The 20,754-nt window shown below is 36.9% G+C and overlaps 6 protein-coding genes across 17 annotated transcripts; 4 read left to right on the forward strand and 2 right to left on the reverse strand.

Moving 5' to 3' along the window:
• The first annotated feature begins 130 nt into the window (after window positions 1-130).
• Window positions 131-1,662, forward strand: LOC105678627 (eukaryotic translation initiation factor 3 subunit F-like). The gene is made up of 5 exons (XM_012378125.2): window positions 131-308; window positions 435-604; window positions 669-851; window positions 970-1,185; window positions 1,265-1,662. Exons 1-5 carry the CDS (start codon window positions 200-202, stop codon window positions 1,436-1,438), a joined length of 852 nt encoding a protein of 283 aa, XP_012233548.1. The 5' UTR covers window positions 131-199; the 3' UTR covers window positions 1,439-1,662.
• On the reverse strand, window positions 1,636-3,550 carry Arp10 (Actin-related protein 10). Its single transcript, XM_012378114.2, has 5 exons — window positions 3,317-3,550; window positions 3,085-3,237; window positions 2,723-3,007; window positions 2,155-2,434; window positions 1,636-2,048 (listed from the first exon to the last, which is right to left on the reverse strand). The coding sequence occupies exons 1-5, from the start codon at window positions 3,394-3,396 to the stop codon at window positions 1,716-1,718; spliced, it is 1,131 nt and encodes a 376-aa protein (XP_012233537.1). The 5' UTR covers window positions 3,397-3,550; the 3' UTR covers window positions 1,636-1,715.
• A 260-nt stretch (window positions 3,551-3,810) lies between these two features.
• On the forward strand, window positions 3,811-8,250 carry LOC105678599 (Deubiquitinating enzyme A). Of its 8 annotated transcripts, none has more exons than XR_010891513.1 (12): window positions 3,811-4,545; window positions 4,629-4,721; window positions 5,075-5,166; window positions 5,354-5,481; window positions 5,609-5,751; window positions 5,841-5,996; window positions 6,067-6,223; window positions 6,302-6,513; window positions 6,620-6,739; window positions 6,895-6,974; window positions 7,047-7,227; window positions 7,472-7,688. XR_010891513.1 is itself a non-coding variant. In XM_012378074.2 (12 exons), exons 1-12 carry the CDS (start codon window positions 4,399-4,401, stop codon window positions 7,627-7,629), a joined length of 1,743 nt encoding a protein of 580 aa, XP_012233497.1. In that variant the 5' UTR covers window positions 3,823-4,398; the 3' UTR covers window positions 7,630-8,250. The 8 variants fall into 8 exon arrangements, 7 of the variants coding, with proteins under 7 accessions (XP_067216664.1, XP_012233497.1, XP_012233516.1 ...); XM_012378074.2 differs by having other exon boundaries at window positions 3,823-4,545; window positions 6,819-6,974; window positions 7,472-8,250; XM_012378093.2 differs by having other exon boundaries at window positions 3,823-4,545; window positions 5,369-5,481; window positions 6,819-6,974; window positions 7,472-8,250.
• Window positions 8,251-8,609: 359 nt separating this feature from the next.
• On the forward strand, window positions 8,610-12,385 carry LOC137001525 (serine/threonine-protein kinase nekl-2-like). Of its 2 annotated transcripts, none has more exons than XM_067360564.1 (6): window positions 8,610-8,850; window positions 8,946-9,033; window positions 9,107-9,274; window positions 9,451-9,611; window positions 10,954-11,101; window positions 11,531-12,385. In XM_067360564.1, exons 1-6 carry the CDS (start codon window positions 8,786-8,788, stop codon window positions 11,804-11,806), a joined length of 906 nt encoding a protein of 301 aa, XP_067216665.1. In that variant the 5' UTR covers window positions 8,610-8,785; the 3' UTR covers window positions 11,807-12,385. The 2 variants fall into 2 exon arrangements, with proteins under 2 accessions (XP_067216665.1, XP_067216666.1); XM_067360565.1 differs by having other exon boundaries at window positions 8,616-8,874.
• A 137-nt stretch (window positions 12,386-12,522) lies between these two features.
• LOC105678644 (MAM and LDL-receptor class A domain-containing protein 1-like) lies at window positions 12,523-18,811 on the forward strand. 4 transcript variants are annotated; one of them, XM_067360558.1, is made up of 12 exons: window positions 12,523-12,716; window positions 12,954-13,072; window positions 13,495-13,907; window positions 14,175-14,366; window positions 14,592-14,952; window positions 15,223-15,399; window positions 15,588-16,014; window positions 16,817-17,158; window positions 17,306-17,527; window positions 17,843-18,225; window positions 18,393-18,558; window positions 18,643-18,811. In XM_067360558.1, the coding sequence occupies exons 2-12, from the start codon at window positions 13,040-13,042 to the stop codon at window positions 18,681-18,683; spliced, it is 2,757 nt and encodes a 918-aa protein (XP_067216659.1). In that variant the 5' UTR covers window positions 12,523-12,716; window positions 12,954-13,039; the 3' UTR covers window positions 18,684-18,811. The 4 variants fall into 4 exon arrangements, with proteins under 4 accessions (XP_067216659.1, XP_067216660.1, XP_067216658.1 ...); XM_067360559.1 differs by having other exon boundaries at window positions 12,523-13,072; window positions 13,421-13,907; XM_067360557.1 differs by having other exon boundaries at window positions 12,523-13,072.
• A 210-nt stretch (window positions 18,812-19,021) lies between these two features.
• Window positions 19,022-20,174, reverse strand: LOC105678547 (nuclear receptor 2C2-associated protein). The gene is made up of 3 exons (XM_012378007.2): window positions 19,771-20,174; window positions 19,572-19,662; window positions 19,022-19,333 (listed from the first exon to the last, which is right to left on the reverse strand). The coding sequence occupies exons 1-3, from the start codon at window positions 19,806-19,808 to the stop codon at window positions 19,049-19,051; spliced, it is 414 nt and encodes a 137-aa protein (XP_012233430.1). The 5' UTR covers window positions 19,809-20,174; the 3' UTR covers window positions 19,022-19,048.
• Window positions 20,175-20,754: the final 580 nt, after the last annotated feature.

Raw genomic sequence — 20,754 nt, forward strand, 5'->3', positions numbered from 1 at the left:
AAAAAATGATGATAAGAAAAAATCATTTTGGTACTAAAACATGAGTCATCTACAGAGCGCGACAGAACTATTCCGCCATGCAAATTTTTAGTTTCTATCGGAGTCACTCTATTCAGATGGCGACGGAGTACAAATATCGATCGCTCCACACGAGGCTTCTTACTGCGAATCGTTCTTTCTTATCACAAGTGTCGCAGACATGGCGCTTAACCTCACCGTCAAGGTGCATCCCGTAGTTTTATTTCAAGTTGTAGACGCTTATGAGCGACGGAAAGCAGAATCGTTACGCGTTATCGGCACCTTGTTGGGTAACGTATGCGCACGTTGAATAGTAATACGAAGTATCTTTCATCTCGACTCTGAATTCTGATCATGTGTGAAGCATGGCCGGTGATTTTTGACAGCCGCGAATGAATATGCGTTCTCTTCTCCAGGCACCGTGGAGAAAGGAATTGTCGAGGTGACCAATTGCTTTTGCGTGCCGCACAAGGAGTCCGAAAGCCAGGTAGAAGCCGATCTCACCTACGGAATGGACTTGTACGATTTAAATCACCGAGTGAACGGACAGGAGAACATTGTCGGCTGGTGGGCTACCGGCAATGAGGTTCTTTTAATTTTTCCTCGTACACTCTTTAGATATCGTAAACTTGAATGAAAATGTGTTTCAGGTCACTACACACTCGTCTGTTATTCATGAATACTATGTGCGAGAATGTAATAATCCAGTGCATTTGACTGTTGATACTACGTTAGCAAATACGACGAGAATGGCGATCAAAGCTTATGTATGTGTTCCGCTAGGCGTGCCTAATGGCAAGCAAGGATCCATGTTTACGCCGGTTAAAGTTCAGGTTTGTCAAAATATCAATATATCATTCGACAAGGCATGTGACATAAACCTTTTTATGGAACATATCGATGTATTTCATCTTTATACAAGACTGTATTTAACGTTAAATGTTTTTCCAGATTAAATGCTACGAGCCAGAGGTTGTAGGACTGCAATTATGTTCCAAGACGCAGTTGCAGTCTCATATACAAGCTGGAAAATCTACCGGAGGGACGGAACCCATGATGGATCTTGCGCAAGTCTCAGAAGCTTGTTCTAAACTTTCCATAATGCTGGAACAAGTACTCGCATATGTCGATGATGTTTTAGCAGGAAAACAACTGCCAGACAATCAAGTAAATATGGATGAATATTTGTTTTTGTAAAGTGATTTTTATTGCCTAGCCAATATACAAAATGATTTTGTTATTTCAGGTGGGTAGAGCTCTTTTGGATATGGTACACTCTGTTCCAAAAATGACAAGCGATCAATTTGATGAAATGTTCACTAGCAATGTCAAGGATCTTTTAATGGTTGTTGCGTTGTCACAATTGATAAAAACACAGTTGCAACTTAATGAGAAACTGACTCTACTTACGACTTTATGATAAAAAATGTCTGATTATTGCATAAATTCATAATATGAAAGAAAAAATCAATAATAATTCATTTTTCATATATTTTGACTTCTTGATGCCTATTGTTGGGATTATAATGTATGAAATTATGAACAATGCGCGAATTATAAAAAATAACTTGCGTAGAATGATTACAATTGTATACAAATTACTTTTAACTACAATAATAAGCAATAAATATATATTATTTATTAGTTTTTCTATAAAATAGTTTCTATAAAATCTCATGGTGCACTTGCTGAATTATTCATATTTCATAAGACGTTTCATCTTTTTGGTTATCTATAAGACAGGACCAATCGGGAACTCTGTTCGTTTTCAAATATACTTCTTTCGTTAAATATCGCAACGGTAAATCTGTTGTGCCAAAGATAGCACCACCCAACCACGCCGTGTAATTCGGTTTACTGGGTGCCTTATGGAATTGGAATGATTCAATTTTTAACTTGGTTTTGTACAGATCGCTGTTGGCTAAAGCCAGCAGTTCGGATTTCAGGCGACTCACAAAACCCTTTGCCATAGTCGTTCCTCCGATGAGCATTATATTTTCAGCAAACGCCCGCCTCGTATCCAATGGACACTAGTGTCAAAAAATTTGCATTTACACACCAGAAACATATTGTTAGATAAAACCTAATAATCTATTAACCTGATAAAATTGCTTTATAACGGATATCGTTTTTTACCTTGATGATCGCATCCAATATCATGGTTGGTAAAGAGAGGTTATCGTTATCCCTTTCCCATAGCACTTCAAATGCCTTTTCTCTAATTTCTCCAGGTATTAAAATTCTTTTGATGCCAGGATATGTGACATCGAGAGGAGGAGGAGGCGCATCTGTTGTTCCTAGCTTTGCAGATCTTTCTAATGTAGTCACAAAGCACGTTCTTACTTTAATATCTTCCAGCATCTTTTCTGACAAATCCATGTCATTTGACAGGTTATTAAAATATCTCTTTAAATTTCTGTAAATCATGAAAAGAATATGAGTACGGTTCTTCAAAAATAAACAAAGAAAAAAGGGGTTCCAAAGGTGTGAATATTGAAGTGCAAAAAATACTATAAATTAATGTGTGAGAAATTTACATTTATATATGCTACCTCTTCGTATAAATTCCATTCCAAGTTATTTATTTCTTTCATTATATCTCGTTAAATTAAATTGCAGTAGAAATGTGTTTGTAATTTTTCTTTTGAGCTCCAATAAATGTCATGTTGACACATTAATATATGAAAGAAAGAGTATAACTCACTCATGTACTATCTGTCCACCCAAAGGCAATGCCTGCCAAGCTTTAAGTATTGGTACTCCCTCAAAAACTGGAATCAGAGTTGCTTCCTGATATCCAACATCCAATACCAAAGCCGTATCAATACCAAGAGTGCTAACTGTTGCCAAATGACTAGGTAGAAACAATATAGAGCCAACTTCAAAGTGCCTAAACATTACTTTTGCGAGAGTATCTTTGAACAATGTCACCGCCAATGGCGACTCCAAAAGCAATATCCTTGTATCTTTTGGACTTATTACGACATATCTGTAAAACAAAAAATATTTCAAATATGAATCCTAAACAATGGCACAACCGAAAGGTGTAGAAATGTATAGGTTTACTTGAAAAATAACAGATGTAGAAATTCCACAAGAAGTTGATACAAGTCCTCGACATCATTGTAGTCAATAATTCTGCGTATCTTCTTTGATTCTGGACATCTGACCTCCGTTCGTACGATACCACGCGGCGACGCTTCTCCAGCATAGCCAAATCTGTATGTTCAATGTATATAAGATGCAAATATATCTAATAAACGTAATAATGTTTTGACAGTTCATATTGTGCACTCACTTCGTGTACGCACTGCCAATGTCAAACACTACCATTTGCTTATCCGAAATATATCTCACACCCTCGTATCCGCGAAGCATCTTCTTCACTTTTTCTGACTTCACGTTCCTATTGTTTTCAATTGTAATTGACAAATATATTACACGAGTCGCTTCATCAAAATTGCAAGATGCTTGTGCTTTTTAGCGAATTCGGCTGGACGCACTAGTGCATATTAATGCTAGTCCCTATTTCTAGGGATTCTTTTTTTTTAATTTGAGTATATATATGACAGCGCCATACTGCCCGCGGATTACAAACAGTGTATAAAAGGAAGCTTAAGGAAGGATTCTTAACTTTTAATATAACAATGCAGTAATTAATTAACGTTAGTAGCATAGATAATTAAATTTTTAGGTTATTTCTAGGGACTAATTAGCGCGCTAGGTGCGCCCTCTTCCTAAATCATCTAATAGCGTTTTCGAGTGAACGGATTTTAATTCATTGCGGAGCAATTAATCACTATTTTACTATGAACTCGAGTCTTTTATTGATGGAGACGATGCAGTGGCGTCATTGATCAACCTTGGATTGGTCAAATCCGTTCACTTCGGAAACGGCAAAAGGTTGTCAAGGAGTCGCAGGGAGTTGTGTCACTATATTGCATCGTAGTTTTGTGCTCCCGCATCCTTTCTATGGATTCTGCATTCCCCATAGCCGAAGCGACGGACAAATATGGCCGCCTGACAAAACATTCCAAGTAGCAGCGATTAACGACATCGTATCGCTTTCGCTCGGACATGTTGCGCGGTGGCCGAGAGACAACGTCATCTTGACCGAAGATTTCTTTTCTCGAGTGACGTATCGGCATTGGCATCGTAGAACCGGAGGGAACCCGCGTTTTGGCCGCTTGGTCTCGCAGCTCGATTAGCCAGTTTGTGAAGAATAATAGATAGGTGCGTGGTGATCGCGAGGGCAGATTGTTTCGATCGCAGTGCTGGCGATCAGCGTATTGCGTGATCACGAACCGATCACGAATTGATCACGAGCCGATTTGCGACGCGACCGAGCGACACGGGAACGGAAATTGATCGTATGAAATCATGACAATTCTATCGAAGAAGAAGACGAATGCGCCGAAGGACAGGACGCGCGAGGGTGGTGCTGGTCCCGAGGTCGACGTTCATCACGGCGTAGTGCAGAACGAGCACAATTCCGGTAGCATCGCGCTGCCGAACAGCCCTTATCAGGTGAGGCGCGACGTTATTTCTAGGTTTTGGGCTTTGGGGGACAGTTTTTTTAAAACGCAAGTTTTGTGCCACTCGCCGACTAGGTACGCAGCGCTAACGGATTCGCTGTCGACCTCCACGGTGTTCAATCCGATCATGGATCTGGCTCTATAGTGCTGACTGGCAACTCCTACGAGGTATAACTCGGAGAGCTTTTCCCTTCCTTTGTTTCAAACACTTTCAATATTGCATTGATTGTTTCCTTCTATTAGCAGTGATGTGAAGTTTGATTGTTGAGTTTTTGATAATAATGAGTGATAGCATTAGTAAGGGAATTACCAATGAATGACAGCGGAGTAAATGAGGCATGGATATAAATGATAGTTTTGCTTAAATGAAATAAGCTGTGCGGTATGTTGTGTGGCTAATTTACTAATTGAAGTGTTGAACGATTTAATATTTAATTGATGAACTTTGCAAAGATATATCTCTATAAAGATACTTTTGTAAAGGTATATCTTTATAAAGATATATGATGTTTTTACTACAGGCAAATGTAGATCGCCGCGAGGAAAAACATTTCGAAGATGGGAGTGGTCCAAGTCACGGTAAACGTCATCGACAGAGGGCCAGTCCTCACAGGTAATTGAAATGCTGTAAAATACGATGAATAGGTGTATCATGAAATACAGAAAGCACATTGTACAGTTTTATCGCAATATTCATTCTTATATACATGATGTAAAATGGGATATACAAAGAAATTGTGCATTTTTATAGTATACTTTTATAATTTATATATTTAATAAGGGATCTACTAATCTTTTAGTAGCTATATTGGTAGATCTTCACGAGCAAAACGTGAGCGAGAAAGGGACAGGGGCAGGGAAAGAGAGAGAGAAAGAGAACGCGAAAGGCAGGCCACTCCTCCGGCTGCTTCTTGCAACGGTTCACAAGGTAGTGCAATACTTTTATTTATATGGTATGTTATACAGCTATTAGGATAATGGACTCGTTAATAAAATTGTGAAATACATAATTATGAAACACGAAGTACAAGATAGCGTATGTCTGATTAATTTAGGCACAGACACTAGTGTTAATGGAAGAGTTGGCATTGTTAATAATGCCTCAAACTTGGAACACGAACTGGCAAATGGCTACAATAGTGGAGACGAATATACCGGACGTAATGAAAATAACCTCACATTGGCCGAATGGCAGGAAGTCAGTATTATTGAACTTTAAGTTTCTACATAAATGAGGCGTTATTTTGAGGCCGACTTGTAGTAAATCCTTTATCTGTAACAATATAGAGGGACAGATGGTTCGAGAAGCGCTTACGGAAAAAGGGTCTTCAAATAAAAAAGATGGCAGAGGACGGAGCTTGCCTGTTTCGAGCAGTAGCGGATCAAGTTTATGGAGATCAAGAGATGCACGGACTCGTGCGAAAGCTCTGTATGGATTATATTGTAAGTGTGACGCAAGCATGATATTGTCACTTTATTTTGAGACGACAACATCAAGCGATATTGTTTTCAGGCTTCCAATCAGGAGTTCTTCTCGCATTTTGTAGCGGAAGATTTTAGCACTTATGTGGACCGGAAGAGGCAAGAATATGTTCACGGCAATCATATTGAAATGCACGCTATGTCAGAAATGTATAATCGTAGCATTCAATTGTACTGTTACAGTACCGGTGAGTGTCGCTTCTTTCATCAATATTGCAGGATGTTTTATTACTTACGTTCCTTATCGCGCTATTTTTTTCTTCAAGAACCTATCAATACCTTCCATACCATGGTGGAGAGTGATAACGAGCCGATTAGACTATCGTATCATCGCGGTAGTCATTACAACAGCATAGTCGATCCTTACAAAGCCACTATAGGTGTCGGACTTGGTTTACCGTCGTACAATCCAGGTTCCGCCGATCGCGCCCTGATATCAGACGCGGTTCGCCAGAGCGAGGAGTTGCACATTGAACAGGTGATCAATCGAAGCTTGTAAACGAGCATAATATCATTCGGTTTAATTCTACAAATATTTGGAAGAAAGAGATTATCCAAGATTTCAATTTCTTTTTCTCTTCAAGACAATGCTGGAGGATAAGATTAAAGCTACCGACTGGGAGGCGACTAACGAAGCTATCGAGGAACAAGTGGCCCGGGAAAGTTATCTGCAATGGTTACGTGACAACGAGATGCGCAAAGCAGTAAGTATAAATCCAATCGTCATCATCAGTTTACCCTTCTATTGAAGCAAAAAGACTCAGTCACGACTTTTGAATCAAGCGATCAGCCAGTAGTAGCAGTACGAGCACAGTTACGAGCGCGCAACATAATCATTCACACTTTCATTCGCATGGAGGTCGTGGACAGCAGCGTAGCCATACTTCTTCTCCGACCACGACACAAACTAGCCAAGATAATTTACGTAATTCTCCAAAGGTCCGTTTTACATCTATTCCATACGAACGGCAGTCGGTCGCGAGATATGAGATACTCATTGTGATCGTTCAGGTCAGCGACGCGGTGCGGTACAGCAAGAGATCGCCGCAGCACCAGTCGGCTCAAGGCGCCCATCTGTCGTCGGATTTCGAGGTGAAGATGATGCCGCAAGAGCCTGTGCCGGGGAGCAGCAAGGAGGCCCATGCGTCACCCGATATTTCATTGTTCAATCGCCTTCCGCCTGAAGTATTTGGTGAGAAATACTCGAGTGATGTAGTTCTCTTGAAAAAAATACGAAAAAAATAGCGCTCTGCGAATTTTATTCTGGAATATGATTTTTATGTGTTACTCAAGTAATATTGATTTTTTTTTATACGCTGTTTTTCCAATTCAAATAAAACTCTGTTTGACTTGAAATTTTTTTTTAGATTGCACACCTTTTTAACGACCAATTAATTGTTTTTGTGATAACTTTCATGAGCGTTGAAATTCTTTAGGTCTGACGGATTGGGAAGATAGCCATATACTTTCACAAGTGTTGGCGACGTCGCAGCAAGAGTACTTGGATAGCCTGAAGCAGTCACGCGTGTCGGTGTCCGGAAGCGATAGCGCCAATACGATAGAGTCTAGTAATAATTCTATTAATAATTCTTGAAATGCGGTCGGCAACGGCAAAGTTCAAAAAATATCAGAGTAAAGATATATATACATTTATATATTGCAGTATCATCTAATCCCGTATTGTGCTAGGGCATAAGGTGATTTTGCTTTCTCATTTGCGAGTAAATGTTTAAATAATTATCATTTGTTTTTTTTTCTTTTTCTCTCTCTCTCTCTGTCTCTTTCTCAACAACACACATCCGTACATAGGTATGCGACTTTCCAAGAATGTGTACGTCATAGTCGTTAGGCGCTTTGTTAACACTAATAAAATAGCTGCCTTCTTCTTTTTCGTTGTGGGTATCTTTGTGTTGTCACAGAATGTTGTCAATAATTTGCATCATTCCGAAATTGTTATTGTTGAAAGGAAAATTTCTTAGTTTTTATAGTTATAATAACCGTTATCGCAATCTCTATATTACACTCCTCTGTTTTTAGAATCCGACATTTATCATAGAATAAGTGTCGTTGCAGCATGCAATCTGTTTAGGCAGAATATATATTGTTTGATAATCGTGATGTTTTTCCTTGATATAATATAGGTCAAAACGCTTTAGAAAAATCTGCATTGCATTATTTGTAAAAAAAAGAGCAAATAAAAAAAAGTGTCATCTAATTGCAATTTCAATTTATTGATATTTAATGTGACTCCTCAATTAAATATTATTTCAATCGCGCGTACAAGTTTTCTCGCTGAATTATCAATATATTTTTTCAATTTTTTTGTAACTAGATGATTTTTTTATAAAACGTTTCGATATCTTTATCATAAAACCATTTCGTCAATTTCCTTAAAGCTAAAATAATTGAAAACGAGAGATGTTTGTTACATTGAACTCATCGAGTTTCTTCAATTTTTATTTATTTAGAATCCAAAATAAAATATTTTCTACACAAACGCCTCGTAATTTTTGTAACAGCTGAAGTTAAAATTATAGTACATAGTAGAACAACAGTAGTGGCGCATAAATGAATAATCTAAATCGCGAAAGTCATAATATTCACGTTTTTTTTTTTTTGAATTTCTGTTTATATGATCTATCACAATAAACTAGTCCTTCAATAAGCGAAGTTACGTGCCACAGTCAGACGGATATTTTCATACTTGTAAAATCGAAATTTGTTATGGGTCAGTTTCATGTTTTGCGAGAATGAAGATGGATAACCACATCGACGATTATACGTTGGAAAGCGTAATCGGCAAGGGAACATTCGGGTATATTTATTATTTGAAATAAATGTAATTACACATACATACATGTGTAGAAATCGATTTTATCTTCTATCAAAGAAATATGTGTATACTTCTAGAACTGTGTATTTGGTGAAAAGAAAGAAAGACTTGAAGCTGTTTGTTATAAAAGCGCAAGATTTAAGTACAATGACTTCACCGTCCAAGGTATACAACTGTGCAATGTTCGACCTTTCATTTGAACGAAAAAGAAATCTGAATCCTATGTTTCATGATTTAGAGAGTGCTAGAAGAGGTGCGGTGTTTGCAAAAGTTGAGGCATCCGAATATAGTATTTTATCACGATGCGTGGAAGAAGAATAATCACAGCTACATTCTTATGGAGTACGCAACTCGATGCACTCTCAAAGATTTATTGGAAACTCGAAACGTACCACTCACAGACGAGGTAATTATCTGTTCTGCGCCGTAAGAAACACTTGAAAACTCAACAGTTGCAAAATTATATTCACACGTGTGTAGAATTTCACTTTTGTCACATGTTGAGTTTTATATTGTCGATTCTTTAATTCTCAATTAATTATACAAAGGAGATGAAGTGTATCAAAGAAATATTCTTAATAGGATGCACTGTATTTGTTTTCACAAGTTACTCTGGGAGTACATCATATTCACACGAACAAGATCCTTCACCGAGATTTAAAACCGGAAAATATCATGTTGACTGGCAGCCGCGGGGACATTGTTAAAATCGGCGACTTTGGTCTCTCGAAAAATATGCTGGAGTACGTAAGCCAATTTTAACAAACAAATTTTATTTTTGTTTTCTTTTTACTACTCACGGATTGTTCTCTTTTAAAAGTTGTCAACGAGAAAATTGAAATCCGCACGCAATTAAATATAGCAAACTTTACTTTCTTGATAAAAATAAAAATGTCAGAGTTTGACAACAATTGTAGATGTAACATATTCTGTATGAATTTATCTTATTCTTATGATTTTTTTTTTTTTAAATATCGAATTTCATAAAAATTCCGGTGGATTTTGACAAATTTTATTAATTTGATTTAAAAATACAAATTGACAAGATAATAGAACATCAATCTATCGGAATTTCTTATGAAATTTGACATTCTTTAAAGAAACTATAAGAATATGATAAATTCGTATAAAATATATTACATTTTATAATTTTTCTCAAGTTCTGATAACTTTTGTGGTAAAAATATTTTTCTGAGAAACGTTTTACAAAACTCTGACAAATTTAATAAATTTGAACACTCGTAAGGAAAAAATCTAATCTAATTTAAAAAAAATATCGTTTTTTTCTCAAAACAATTCTGCAAATTATTGTTTTCTTTTTGCTAACAAAATACCGTAAACATTAGAATATTCTAAAATTTCTTTAATAATTAAAGTTTGTTATGAAACTTAAGGTTTGTATAAAAAATTTAAAATATTGTGTTTTATGATTCTCTAAATTTTTCTTTTGTTTCTATGTAGCCTCCAAATTTTTTTGAAAAGACGTAATATCCTTAAAAAATCATTATTTAACAACTTCTGAAAAAATATTTTTAATTTATAACTTTATTGAGAAGATGTAGTATTTAGAAAAACTCATTATTCAATCATTTCTGAAAAAAGATATTCAAATTAAACTTTAACTTGAATAATAAATTACCAAATTATTACACAAAAATTAAAAAAAAGTGAGAAAACATTTTGTGTTATCAGAAAAACTAACGTTCTTACAAAATATACCCCTTTTTCTAACAATTTCAATATTTTTAACAAAAATTTTTTTGTGAAAATTAACGTAAGAAACGAGTATATAATCTTTTTTAGTAGAAATTCAAAGTTTTGTTAAAAATTTTATAGTTTTACTAAAACAAATTCGATAATTTCATTAAAAATTATATTTATTTTTCTAAAAAGTATTGAAATTACTATAAAACTTTTGAACAATTTTCCGAAGTTACTGAAAAACAATTTTTTAATAATGAAAGTTAGAGGTTTTCGCAAAAAATATTTTCACTAGGGTTCTGACATATTTATTTCTATCAGAACTTTTATACAAACTTCTTCAAAACCTTTTCCAATTGTATTATTTCTTTATATATTTTATAGAGAATCGATAACCAATCACGCAGGCTCTTATTATTATATGGCTCCAGAAGTGCTAACTATACAGCCATATGAATTCAAATGTGATATATGGAGCATGGGTGTTGTACTATACGAGATGATTACAAAGAAACTTCCATTTCCGGCCACGGTAAATTAAGTTGATTAACTATGAAATGCGAATAAGACGTAAAGTAACAGCACATAACTTTGTGCCTGAAGAATTAAAAAAAAATGATATTTCTTGTAAAGAAAAAGAGCTGGTGAAAATAAATATGTTAGAAGTTATCAGAATTTGACAAAAATTGTAAGACATGACATATTCTGTATGTTTGATTTAAGAACGTGAATTTGACAAAGCAATGGAGTGTGTCAAAAATTTGTCAGAATTTATCGGAATTGTTTATAAAAAATTCGACATCTTTTTTTAAAAACACGATAAACTCACACAAAACACGTCACATGTCACAATTTTTGCCGAACTCTGTTAACTTCCGAGATATTTTTATTTCTACAAAAGCACGAAGAATACTGAAGACATTTTTTATGTCCTATAAGCATGTTTTGATTATCGTTTCAGAGTCTAGCGGAAATTACGAAATTAGTGTACAATTGTCCGCCGCAGCCTCTGCCACAACAAACATCGGCACCCCTTGCGAATCTGATATCGAAAATGCTAAGGAAGCACAGTTCGTGTCGACCCAGCACCAACCAGCTTGTGCTTTGCCCGTTTCTCGTCCCTTATATCGTTCGAGTGTATCTGAATCTCGGCCGTAGCATTAACTCCGCTCAACGAGAATGCGAGAGCTTCGGAGCGCATCTCTTCTTAAAATTCCTGAATCTACCCAAATCTTAATTGGAGCGATATTTTTGGTGTTTTCTCAATCTCTGAAAGAATAAGTGGATGACTTCGTCACAGATATGAGAATTCATTCTCCCCGAAATTGCATGTTAAACTATTTTAGTAGAATGTTGACTGGATTCCTGAAAAAAAAACTTTTTATTACATGTCTAAGAATTTTTCCGTTGCTTAGCTTTTATTTTGTCCGGGAAAGTAGAATTCCTAAATTTTCCACGCAATTTATATGAAATTATCAGTTTTACAATATGATTATTAATAATCTTAAGTTATTGCAATTTTCAATGTTATTTGTATTATAAGCTGTCTGTAAAAATTAATCTTTGAGTTATGCAGAAACGTAATAGAGAAGATTCCGCTTTTTTTTTTTTAATTAGATGACATGTTACTGCAATCTCACTTGTGATATTTTTGACCTCAAGTGCGCGATTGAATTAAGGACAATTTTTCATATTGTATAATGTATTGTACGCACAGCGCGCGAGCGAGCTTTTTGTTATCTTGAGTAACTCTGCATTAAATGTATTATAGTGTACAATCGTCGGAAGGAAATTAAATTATAAACGATTGAACGTACATGATTTCTAAATAATTGAGAGCCCGGTCGTTTTCGGTGACGATATACGGAACCAATTTGCCGCCACTGGAAACGGTTAGATTTTAATCTTGCTATTACGGCACTCTGCCTCGATGGAATCCCATTGTTCGACGGACTAGCGTCGAACACGAGCCCTCCGGTCATATGGGAAGCGTAATGACCGGAAGTTGAAACCGGAACTGCGTCGATATACCGCTTCGTTTTGTGCCGACGCCGCGGTCCTGGAAAACCGTACAGTTTGCATCTAGTTAGTACAGATTTCACTCTGTTAGTTTCGTCATCCGAACACGCCCTCGCGACATCGACAGTGTAAGATGATTAGAAGAAATATTTTCAACCAAAATTGAAAGTTTAGTGCTGTAAAATAAAGTAAACATCCAGATGGGATCTATTTTGGATTCTTCATATTTCAAGTGGAGCTTATAAATTATGAACTTACCTCTTGCACTCAACCCTTTCGTTTATCGTTGATATTTTTATTATTTAAGGATATTACTCGGTATTTAGAATACATTATTTTAATTCACGTGAAACTGCTACTTTAAGGAAAAAGAATTTTGCCAGGCAAACTCCATGTCAAAACCATCATTGACGGACTTCGAGGATCCTGATGATCGACTAGCGAACAACACATGACGCGCGTGCATAAGTTTTTTGAAAAAGAGGTGAATTAAAAGAAGAATTGCAAAAATTTTCAGTCTGTGAAATCTAATTTATAAACATTTGATTTCAAAATGTTTGACTTTCTTTCGTCCTTTTCTATTCCAAGTATGCTATCAGATGATATAACGTTAAATATTAAACGTAATAATAATAAATAAAACGAATTCAATGTCAATTCAATGTCAAAATCATTGAAAATAAATAAATATAAAGAGTTTATAAATAGAAGAGTTTTCAGTGCTTCAAAATTTTTTAAGCTCTTCAAAATTTAAAAAATTTTACAATATTATTGATTATATGTAACGATCTATGAAAACTTTGGGATTTTCATTTTGAAGTTATAATTCCAGATTGAGAGACTCGCAAATTTCACAGATCGAACCCTTAATATTCTTCATTTTAATTCGCTCGTCCTTCGAGATAGAAAATTCAAGTGCATCCGGATATGTGGTGGATTTTGTTACTGAGTTGCTGGTCGTATCCTTCGTTGGCTATGACTTGGTATCCTCCGATATCGAGGACCGCTTTGAGCGCGATACTCGGGGAACAAGTGGATCTCGTGGCCGCCGATAACACGACTTACGCGCCCGACTGGACAAGTACCGCGAATAATGACGCTGCGACCGGTGGCTCGGAATCTATCGATTCGATCGACACAGGACAATCCCCCGTGAATTCCGTCGATCGCGATCGCGAACCGTTGGACGAAGTGGAGCGCATCGAACCCAGACAGTGGCCAGGCAGGCCGGATATCCTTCCGACCCGCAACACCGCGCCTTTCACGACGGAAACATCTTTGGCGCCTAGATCTCCGCAACCCACCACATTGGCACAAAGGTTCTTTTCTAAGCTTGCAAAAATAATTCGGAAATATTCAGGTTTTCTCGCCTAAATTCAATTTTAGCACAAAATCATCTTTTTGTAAATTGATTTTAATTATACTTTCACTGTAAATATAATAGTTCGAACATTTTATTTCTATCTCAAGCGCAATAATTAGTAAATTTAATAAATTTTATAATTTTATAAAAATTGTGAAAACTGGTTATTAATTAAAAGATCCATCAGTTTCAGTTAAATTGCTCGTAAATTTGCGTTTCTAAGGTATCCAACTGCTCCACCACCGACGGTTGTCGTCGAAGAAGTCTTCTGCGACTTCGGGCCGAATCCGGCGATGCCGCTTTGCGAGTGGCAAAACGGAAACGGCGCCTTAGACTGGACTGCGGGTACCGGAATGGGCACAAATTGGCTGGGCGGACCAGCGGCCGACGCTACGAGCGGTTCGATGGATGGCGGGTAAAAAATTGTTATTCTAAAGAAATTCGTAAAAGAGCAAAAGTTATATTTTTCTTCACGTTGGATCGAAACTATAATATCATTTCTCTCTTTGTATCGCTAATAAATTGTATTCTTTTCTATGTACTTACATTGGTGTTTTTACGGAGTGAAAAATGTCAGTTTTCCATTCATCCTTCACTTTAATACTTCTAAAATAATTTTGAGCGCGGATTAATGTGTTAGATACGCTTTTCTGGAGACATCGCAGACACCTGCGAAGGATCTAAAGTCCAAAAGCCACGGAGGTCTCCTGCACAGTCCACAATTGGGCAGCACCGGAGTCGCTGGTACCTGCTTCATGTTCAAATACACCATGGACGGCCTCAGCATCGCGGGACTACGGGTGCTGCTTCACGTCGGGACGGACGAGTTTTCGTTCAAGAAAGAGCAAGAGGAAGAATTGCCTGTAGAGAATATCACCGCTCCTGCGTCCTGCGAGCCGGTGGAAGTCGTGGAGGAGCGTGTGCTGTGGCACGCGCAGTATTACACGCTTGGAGCGTGGCAGCAGGCTCAAATACTCTACACTTATCCCGAATTACATTCGGTATATTATTCAAATCCTGCCTTTCCCTAAAATATAATTTCCTTTTCTTTCCAGCAAACGAGAAATTATTGAAAGTTCAGAAATGGGATTGAAAATTACTGAGAAGAATTCATTCACGACGATACTGAATTCTATTTAATTCTTTTCAATAATTTTCAATCCCATTTCTGAACTTTCAATAATTTCTCATTTACTGGGTTGATGCCTAAACCCCAGTTTCGTGTTGTTTTTTTTTTTCTTTATTTAATTCATAAAAATCTTGTTAACTAGGTGGTTATTGAAGGCGTGCCGGTGGACTCCACGGATCCCTCGCGTTTATATCGCGGATATATCGCTATCGACGACATAGATTTGCAGAGTGGCACGTCCTGCACTGGATTTTGCAACTTTGCCGGTGGTTTCTGCGAGTGGAACAATGACGCGGAAGACGACTTCGATTGGACCATAGTGAGTGCGCTGCCAAGCGAAGTCTTTGTCACGACGAAATCCAAATGCTACAATAATTTAAAAATACGCTTCCTAAAATAATAAAGATAAGCAATGAATCACGTGACGCACAAGTGCATAAAAGATTCTTGAAAAATTTTCATCATCCGTGCGAAGGAGATTTGAAAAAGGGAAAAAAACTTTTTCAGAGTCGCGGCAGCGGGAATCCCACGACCGGTCCGGCGATGGACAGTTCCAGCGATCGTGCCACAGCCGGCGGTTACGCTTTCATCGATTCCAGCTTCCCGCGAAGGCCCGGCGACACGGCGAAACTGATAAGCTCGAGCTTTCCACCGACCAGCGCGAACACGCCGATGTGCATGCACTTCTGGTTCCACATGTTCGGATCCGGAATTGGCCACCTGAAGCTCTTTCTACGTCACTTCCGCAGCTCGGACAGCCAGCTCCAAGAAATCTGGGGGCTGTCCGGAAACGCCGGCAACGCCTGGTTCATGTCGCAGGTCACGATCAGCTCCCTCGATGACTTTCAGCTAGTTTTCGAGGCGTCGGTGGGCAACACCGGTATGGGAGATATCGCCATCGACGATATTTCATACGGGCACGGTGCTTGCCCTGGTAGGTTCTCAAACATTGCTTACATCGCTCGACTGTGTCGAACCGAAAAGTTAAATATCAATGCTTCTGCAAAAACCGTAAACAGTACTTTCAATAAATTAAACTTATATATAAATTGGTCCTTCTTAAATACAGAAGTAGAGAACTTCACGCAGTAAATCTTACTTTCTTCATAAATAAATGCAAGTATATTTGCAAACACATTTTGAAAAACTAAATTTAAGACAGGCATTGAGATGTTTCTTGATTTAAAAAAAAACTTTGTTAATTTTACGGTTATAATTATCTTTAACTGAAAAACTGATTGAGATTCTAAACTGAAAGTGTATAAAAATATAGTTTTAAGGGGATCGCGAAGTCGTTTGTTTTACCGATTTCTTTTAAATAAACTTTACTTTTTTTTGGCTGTGTAGAATGAAAAATCCTTTTCTGTAATTAAAGTACATATGCTAATATAAGGTCGATTTGAAAGAATTTTTCATTCCACGCAGCCAAAAAAAAAAATTTTACAAAAAATAGAAGGTAAAACAGGTACCGATCTGCTTTACTTTCTATTTTTCGTAAAATTCTTTTTTTTTAGATTGGAAAATTTTTTCAAATCGACTGTCCACCCTGTATTAGCATATGTACTTTAATTACGGAAAAAAATTTTTTATTCTACACAGCCAAAAAAAGTAAAATCTATTTAAAAGAAATCGGTAAAACAGACGATTCCGGGATTCCCTTAAGCCACTTTTAATTTTCACATTTTCGGTTGATGATAATTGCAGCCGACTAATTAATGCTTTACACTGCTCCAAAGTTTCGCCGCAAGTGGCTGGCCCGATACCGCGAGATTGCACCTTTGAGGTCGACGAGTGCGAGTGGATCAACTCGCGGGATCCGGATCGCGTTGAGTGGGAAAGAGTGTCCACCCAAGTGTTAGGCCCAAGAAATCAGAGGAAACCGTACAGCAATGGGCACACCGTTAACCGGCGCAACGAGTACTTCCTGGGACTTGGACGTCTTCGAGGTCCGCGATCGTCCGGCGGCGGCACCGCTCAGTTGGTCAGCCGAGAGATGAGGGGCTCCGAAGAACCGATTTGCATCACGTTCTGGTACTTCATGTTCGAGCCATTCATCGATTCCACAGGACCTAGTTTGGGTGAGTGGAATTTCTCCGGAAATGAAAGCAATTGAATTCTTCTCATCTTTAGAACCAGGAATTTTGATTGTGTAATTAGTGTTCGTTAGCAGGGCTGGAGAAAGAATGAAACTTTCGATGAAACTGATAAAAAAATAAATTTTACAGGCGTCTTGCGACTGTACGTGCAAGCGGTCGGTGATACCGTGACGGAAGCCAAGCCGATATGGCAGTTGTACAACAATCAGGGCCCCACGTGGAACTATGCTCAAACGAATATCAATCAAAATTCGGATTTCAATATCGTGTTTGAAGGCACGTGGGGTCCGAATCGAGCGAGTGGCAGCATAGGAATCGACGATATTGCTTTTTACACCGGAAATTGCAGTGGTGAATTTTCTCCTCTTCATTTTTTAAAACAGATCTCTTTTTGGGTATTTCTCTCCCTTGAATTTGTCAGAAGTTGTCGGAATTTGACAAGAATTTGTAAGATATGACGTATTCTCTATATGAATTTATTATATTCTAATAATTTCTCTTAAAATAAAGTCGAATGTCGTAACAAATTCCAGTAGATTTTGACATATTCTATTACTTTGTCGATCTACGCTTTTAAATTAAATGTACAAAATATTTGTCAATTTCTGACATATTGATTTTACCAGGGCTTTTTTTTCGTTCGATAAAAATTCGATCTGTTTGCAGTGAGACCAGCGAATGCAGCTGTTCGCACAGAGGATTGCAGCTTCGAGAAGGGTCTATGCGGTTGGGAGAACACAACTGCTTCCGATAATGATCGATCTGTCATGTGGCAGCGTGCGTTTCTTGCCCACCGACCGGCCCAACTGTTGGACAGAACCTTCGGCGCGACCGGCGATTTCGTGTTCTTCGACATCTTTACAACAAATAAACAATCGACCAAGGTTCAATTGCGATCGCCGGTCATCGGCGCCTCGCCCGATGAAGAGTTTATATGCTTCACCTTCTGGTTTGCCGCCTTTGGCGTAGAGGAATCCACCACTCTGCGAGTGATCAAAATGCCCGCTGAAAATGGCGACGAAGATGGCGAAGGCGAAGAGGAGAAACCGGTACAAATGTCACATATAAATTTAAATTTCATTATCTTATAATTTGTTTAACTTTTTGTATCTTTATTTTGTCACCAGACCGAGAATATTTCTCTTTCACGAGACAAAAATATAATTCGCATTTCTCTTTCTTCGAAACTTGCTACTTCATTCTCATTTCGTTGCAGTTATGGTCATTGACGGCGAAAGGACTCAACAATCCGCGACCGGTATGGATGGCGGCTCAAGTAACGATTGAAGCGCGAACTCCATATCGGTTAATTTTGGAAGGGAGCGCCAGTAATGGAGGCTTCGCCATCGACGACATAAAGTTTCAACCTCTAGCCTGCGCAAGTAAGAGTAATACATAGTAGACATATAGTGAGCAATAGTATAAAAAATATTTATGTATTTTATATCATTTTTTTTTTCTTTCAGCTCGACCAGCCAATGCCCAACCGATAGAGAATGAAACTTAAGAAAAACGTATATAATAATAATTATAGATAATAAATTTTGCGTTAAAATAATCCTTTTTTATCAATTAGCAGTTATTATTTATGTATAATAGTAGTGCACAATATGCAATAAACGATTTTAAAATACACGTGTAATGCATTTTTGTGCAATTTAAAAAGCTATCAACTGATAATTTGTTGAACATGCGACAAATATTTGCAAAACGTATTTTACTTAAAAATATTATTCAGAAAGTGAAAATTGTTAATTATATTTCAGGATTCAAGGAAATAGATATCTATTTGCAAATTGATATTTGTATAAATATCTCTTTTGGTAAATATGTCTTTGTAAAAAATATATTAGAATAGATATTTATTTAGTATCACGAGTACAATGACAAATTGTATATAATAATTCTGCCAAAAAAGTCGGTGCTTTGATTAAATAGAAATCTGAAAGTCTTAGCCTTAATTTGATTGTTCAAGCTAAACCGTTGCACTTTGTTTGTATCTTCAGGATAAAACGCTTCTACAACTGTTGTATCTTTTTCATCGCTGCCAGCTTCTAAATAGCATTCTTTCCCAGCAAATCCTCCTTGAAATTCTATCTCAAAGCTGGAAACGCTATGTTCTTCTTCAAAATTGATGACAACCCATTGTGGACTGCCCTGTAATATATTATTTATTATACTAAATTGTATTATATATAAAATTAAATTACACGTTTAACTTTTTGTAATATATAAAATGTAGTTTTACAAATTTTTAGTTGCTGTAATAAAGAACGATTTAAAATAATTATTCGGAAACTATTTAATAAATATAATATAATTAATAGCATAAGTTTATTCAGGCAAATTTGCATGGAGAAATCAATTGAAATATTTACTCAGAAAGTTTACTTACCGCATCAGAGTTCCAACATGTTTCAGTAGACTTATCAAACATGTTCTTCTTGCCAAAAGACCGAATATTCTTATTCAGCACTGAGCTAACTCTGAAAAATATTGGATATTTATTAAAGTAATCATAAAGTGCTTCACTTAAAGAATTTACAAATACAGATGAGTTTATTGCTGTTATTTAATTTTATTATAAGACTAACCGGCAATCAAATTTCTTTCCTTGCAACAAGGAAGACATATTTCAATTTCGTTTATCTCGTAGAGAATAAATCACAGTATGTCAAAATAAATTATTATGCTGTACTATGCTGAATAAAGACTAAAATTCCATGCAACTTGTTGCATTATTTTCGCTTATGGGTTATAAACAAATAATTAGGTTATAAACAGATCATAAACAAATAAGCATTATACAAACTGCGTTTTGCAAAGATATAAAACACTTAGCGATAAAGAATTATATAAAATTTAATTCTAATTCACAAATTTTTATATTAATTTGTAACAATGTAGTGCAATTGAATTCGTTTTTCTCACTTGTCAAAATCGACTTAAGGTTTGTTTGAACAAATTTGTTAAATACATAACGCACAGAAAAATTAACCAACCCATTGCCCGCGTTTAGCAGAACAACTGCTGAATTGTCTAGGCTGCGTTCCGAAATTCACAGCCAGTACTGAAAATCTACAATATACGTAACGTAAACTATAGATTTTCATTACTGGCAGTGAATTTTGGAACACAGCCACAGTCACTACTTAACGTTGATTTGTTGGTTCTGAAAGTAAGAGCCAATCACGTTCGATTGCTACTAAGGCTGAATTCCACTTGGTGATCGCAACGCTCGTAAACATTATCTATCTTTCTTTAACTTTCGATGAAAAACAAAGATAAAATGATTCCACAAGCGTTGCGATCGTCAAGTGGAACGTACCTTAAGCGGTTTGTTCTACTGAACGCGCCCAATGGCTCCTGCACACATGACGCGGGAACGTTTGCCGCGCGGTAAAAGGCGACGCGGTAGCCAATCAACTGACGACTTTTTCGTAAGAGCGAAATAACCAAATACTGTCGAGAAAAGAAAAGATTGCCAATTCCTGTTTTGGACAATTTCTGACTGTTGTTGATTGGCTGCTTTTTTCAGTGCCGCATTATAACTAGAGTCCCTAGAAGCATTTTCTAGG

The sequence above is a fragment of the Linepithema humile genome, chromosome 8, assembly GCF_040581485.1.
Source record: "Linepithema humile isolate Giens D197 chromosome 8, Lhum_UNIL_v1.0, whole genome shotgun sequence".
Taxonomy (NCBI): Eukaryota; Metazoa; Arthropoda; class Insecta; order Hymenoptera; family Formicidae; genus Linepithema; species Linepithema humile.

Excerpts from the sequence above, each read along its gene's own strand:
- LOC105678627 (XM_012378125.2), top strand. The coding sequence starts at position 200 with ATGGCGCTTAACCTCACCGTCAAGGTGCATCCCGTAGTTTTATTTCAA. Across the intron at positions 309-434 it reads CGTTATCGGCACCTTGTTGG|GCACCGTGGAGAAAGGAATT; the intron begins GTAACGTATGCG and ends TCTCTTCTCCAG. Across the intron at positions 605-668 it reads GGTGGGCTACCGGCAATGAG|GTCACTACACACTCGTCTGT; the intron begins GTTCTTTTAATT and ends AATGTGTTTCAG.
- Arp10 (XM_012378114.2), bottom strand. The coding sequence starts at position 3,396 with ATGCTTCGCGGATACGAGGGTGTGAGATATATTTCGGATAAGCAAATG. Across the intron at positions 3,238-3,316 it reads ATTGGCAGTGCGTACACGAA|ATTTGGCTATGCTGGAGAAG; the intron begins GTGAGTGCACAA and ends TTGAACATACAG. Across the intron at positions 2,049-2,154 it reads TATTGGATGCGATCATCAAG|TGTCCATTGGATACGAGGCG; the intron begins GTAAAAAACGAT and ends TTTTGACACTAG.
- LOC105678599 (XM_012378074.2), top strand. The coding sequence starts at position 4,399 with ATGACAATTCTATCGAAGAAGAAGACGAATGCGCCGAAGGACAGGACG. Across the intron at positions 6,975-7,046 it reads ATTTACGTAATTCTCCAAAG|GTCAGCGACGCGGTGCGGTA; the intron begins GTCCGTTTTACA and ends GTGATCGTTCAG. Across the intron at positions 7,228-7,471 it reads CCTTCCGCCTGAAGTATTTG|GTCTGACGGATTGGGAAGAT; the intron begins GTGAGAAATACT and ends GAAATTCTTTAG.
- LOC137001525 (XM_067360564.1), top strand. The coding sequence starts at position 8,786 with ATGAAGATGGATAACCACATCGACGATTATACGTTGGAAAGCGTAATC. Across the intron at positions 9,612-10,953 it reads CTCTCGAAAAATATGCTGGA|AGAATCGATAACCAATCACG; the intron begins GTACGTAAGCCA and ends TATATTTTATAG. Across the intron at positions 11,102-11,530 it reads AACTTCCATTTCCGGCCACG|AGTCTAGCGGAAATTACGAA; the intron begins GTAAATTAAGTT and ends TTATCGTTTCAG.
- LOC105678644 (XM_067360557.1), top strand. The coding sequence starts at position 13,040 with ATGACGCGCGTGCATAAGTTTTTTGAAAAAGAG. Across the intron at positions 13,073-13,494 it reads ATAAGTTTTTTGAAAAAGAG|AAAATTCAAGTGCATCCGGA; the intron begins GTGAATTAAAAG and ends CCTTCGAGATAG. Across the intron at positions 18,559-18,642 it reads TCAACCTCTAGCCTGCGCAA|CTCGACCAGCCAATGCCCAA; the intron begins GTAAGAGTAATA and ends TTTTTCTTTCAG.
- LOC105678547 (XM_012378007.2), bottom strand. The coding sequence starts at position 19,808 with ATGTCTTCCTTGTTGCAAGGAAAGAAATTTGATTGCCG. Across the intron at positions 19,663-19,770 it reads GGAAAGAAATTTGATTGCCG|AGTTAGCTCAGTGCTGAATA; the intron begins GTTAGTCTTATA and ends AATATTTTTCAG. Across the intron at positions 19,334-19,571 it reads CATGTTGGAACTCTGATGCG|GGCAGTCCACAATGGGTTGT; the intron begins GTAAGTAAACTT and ends AATATATTACAG.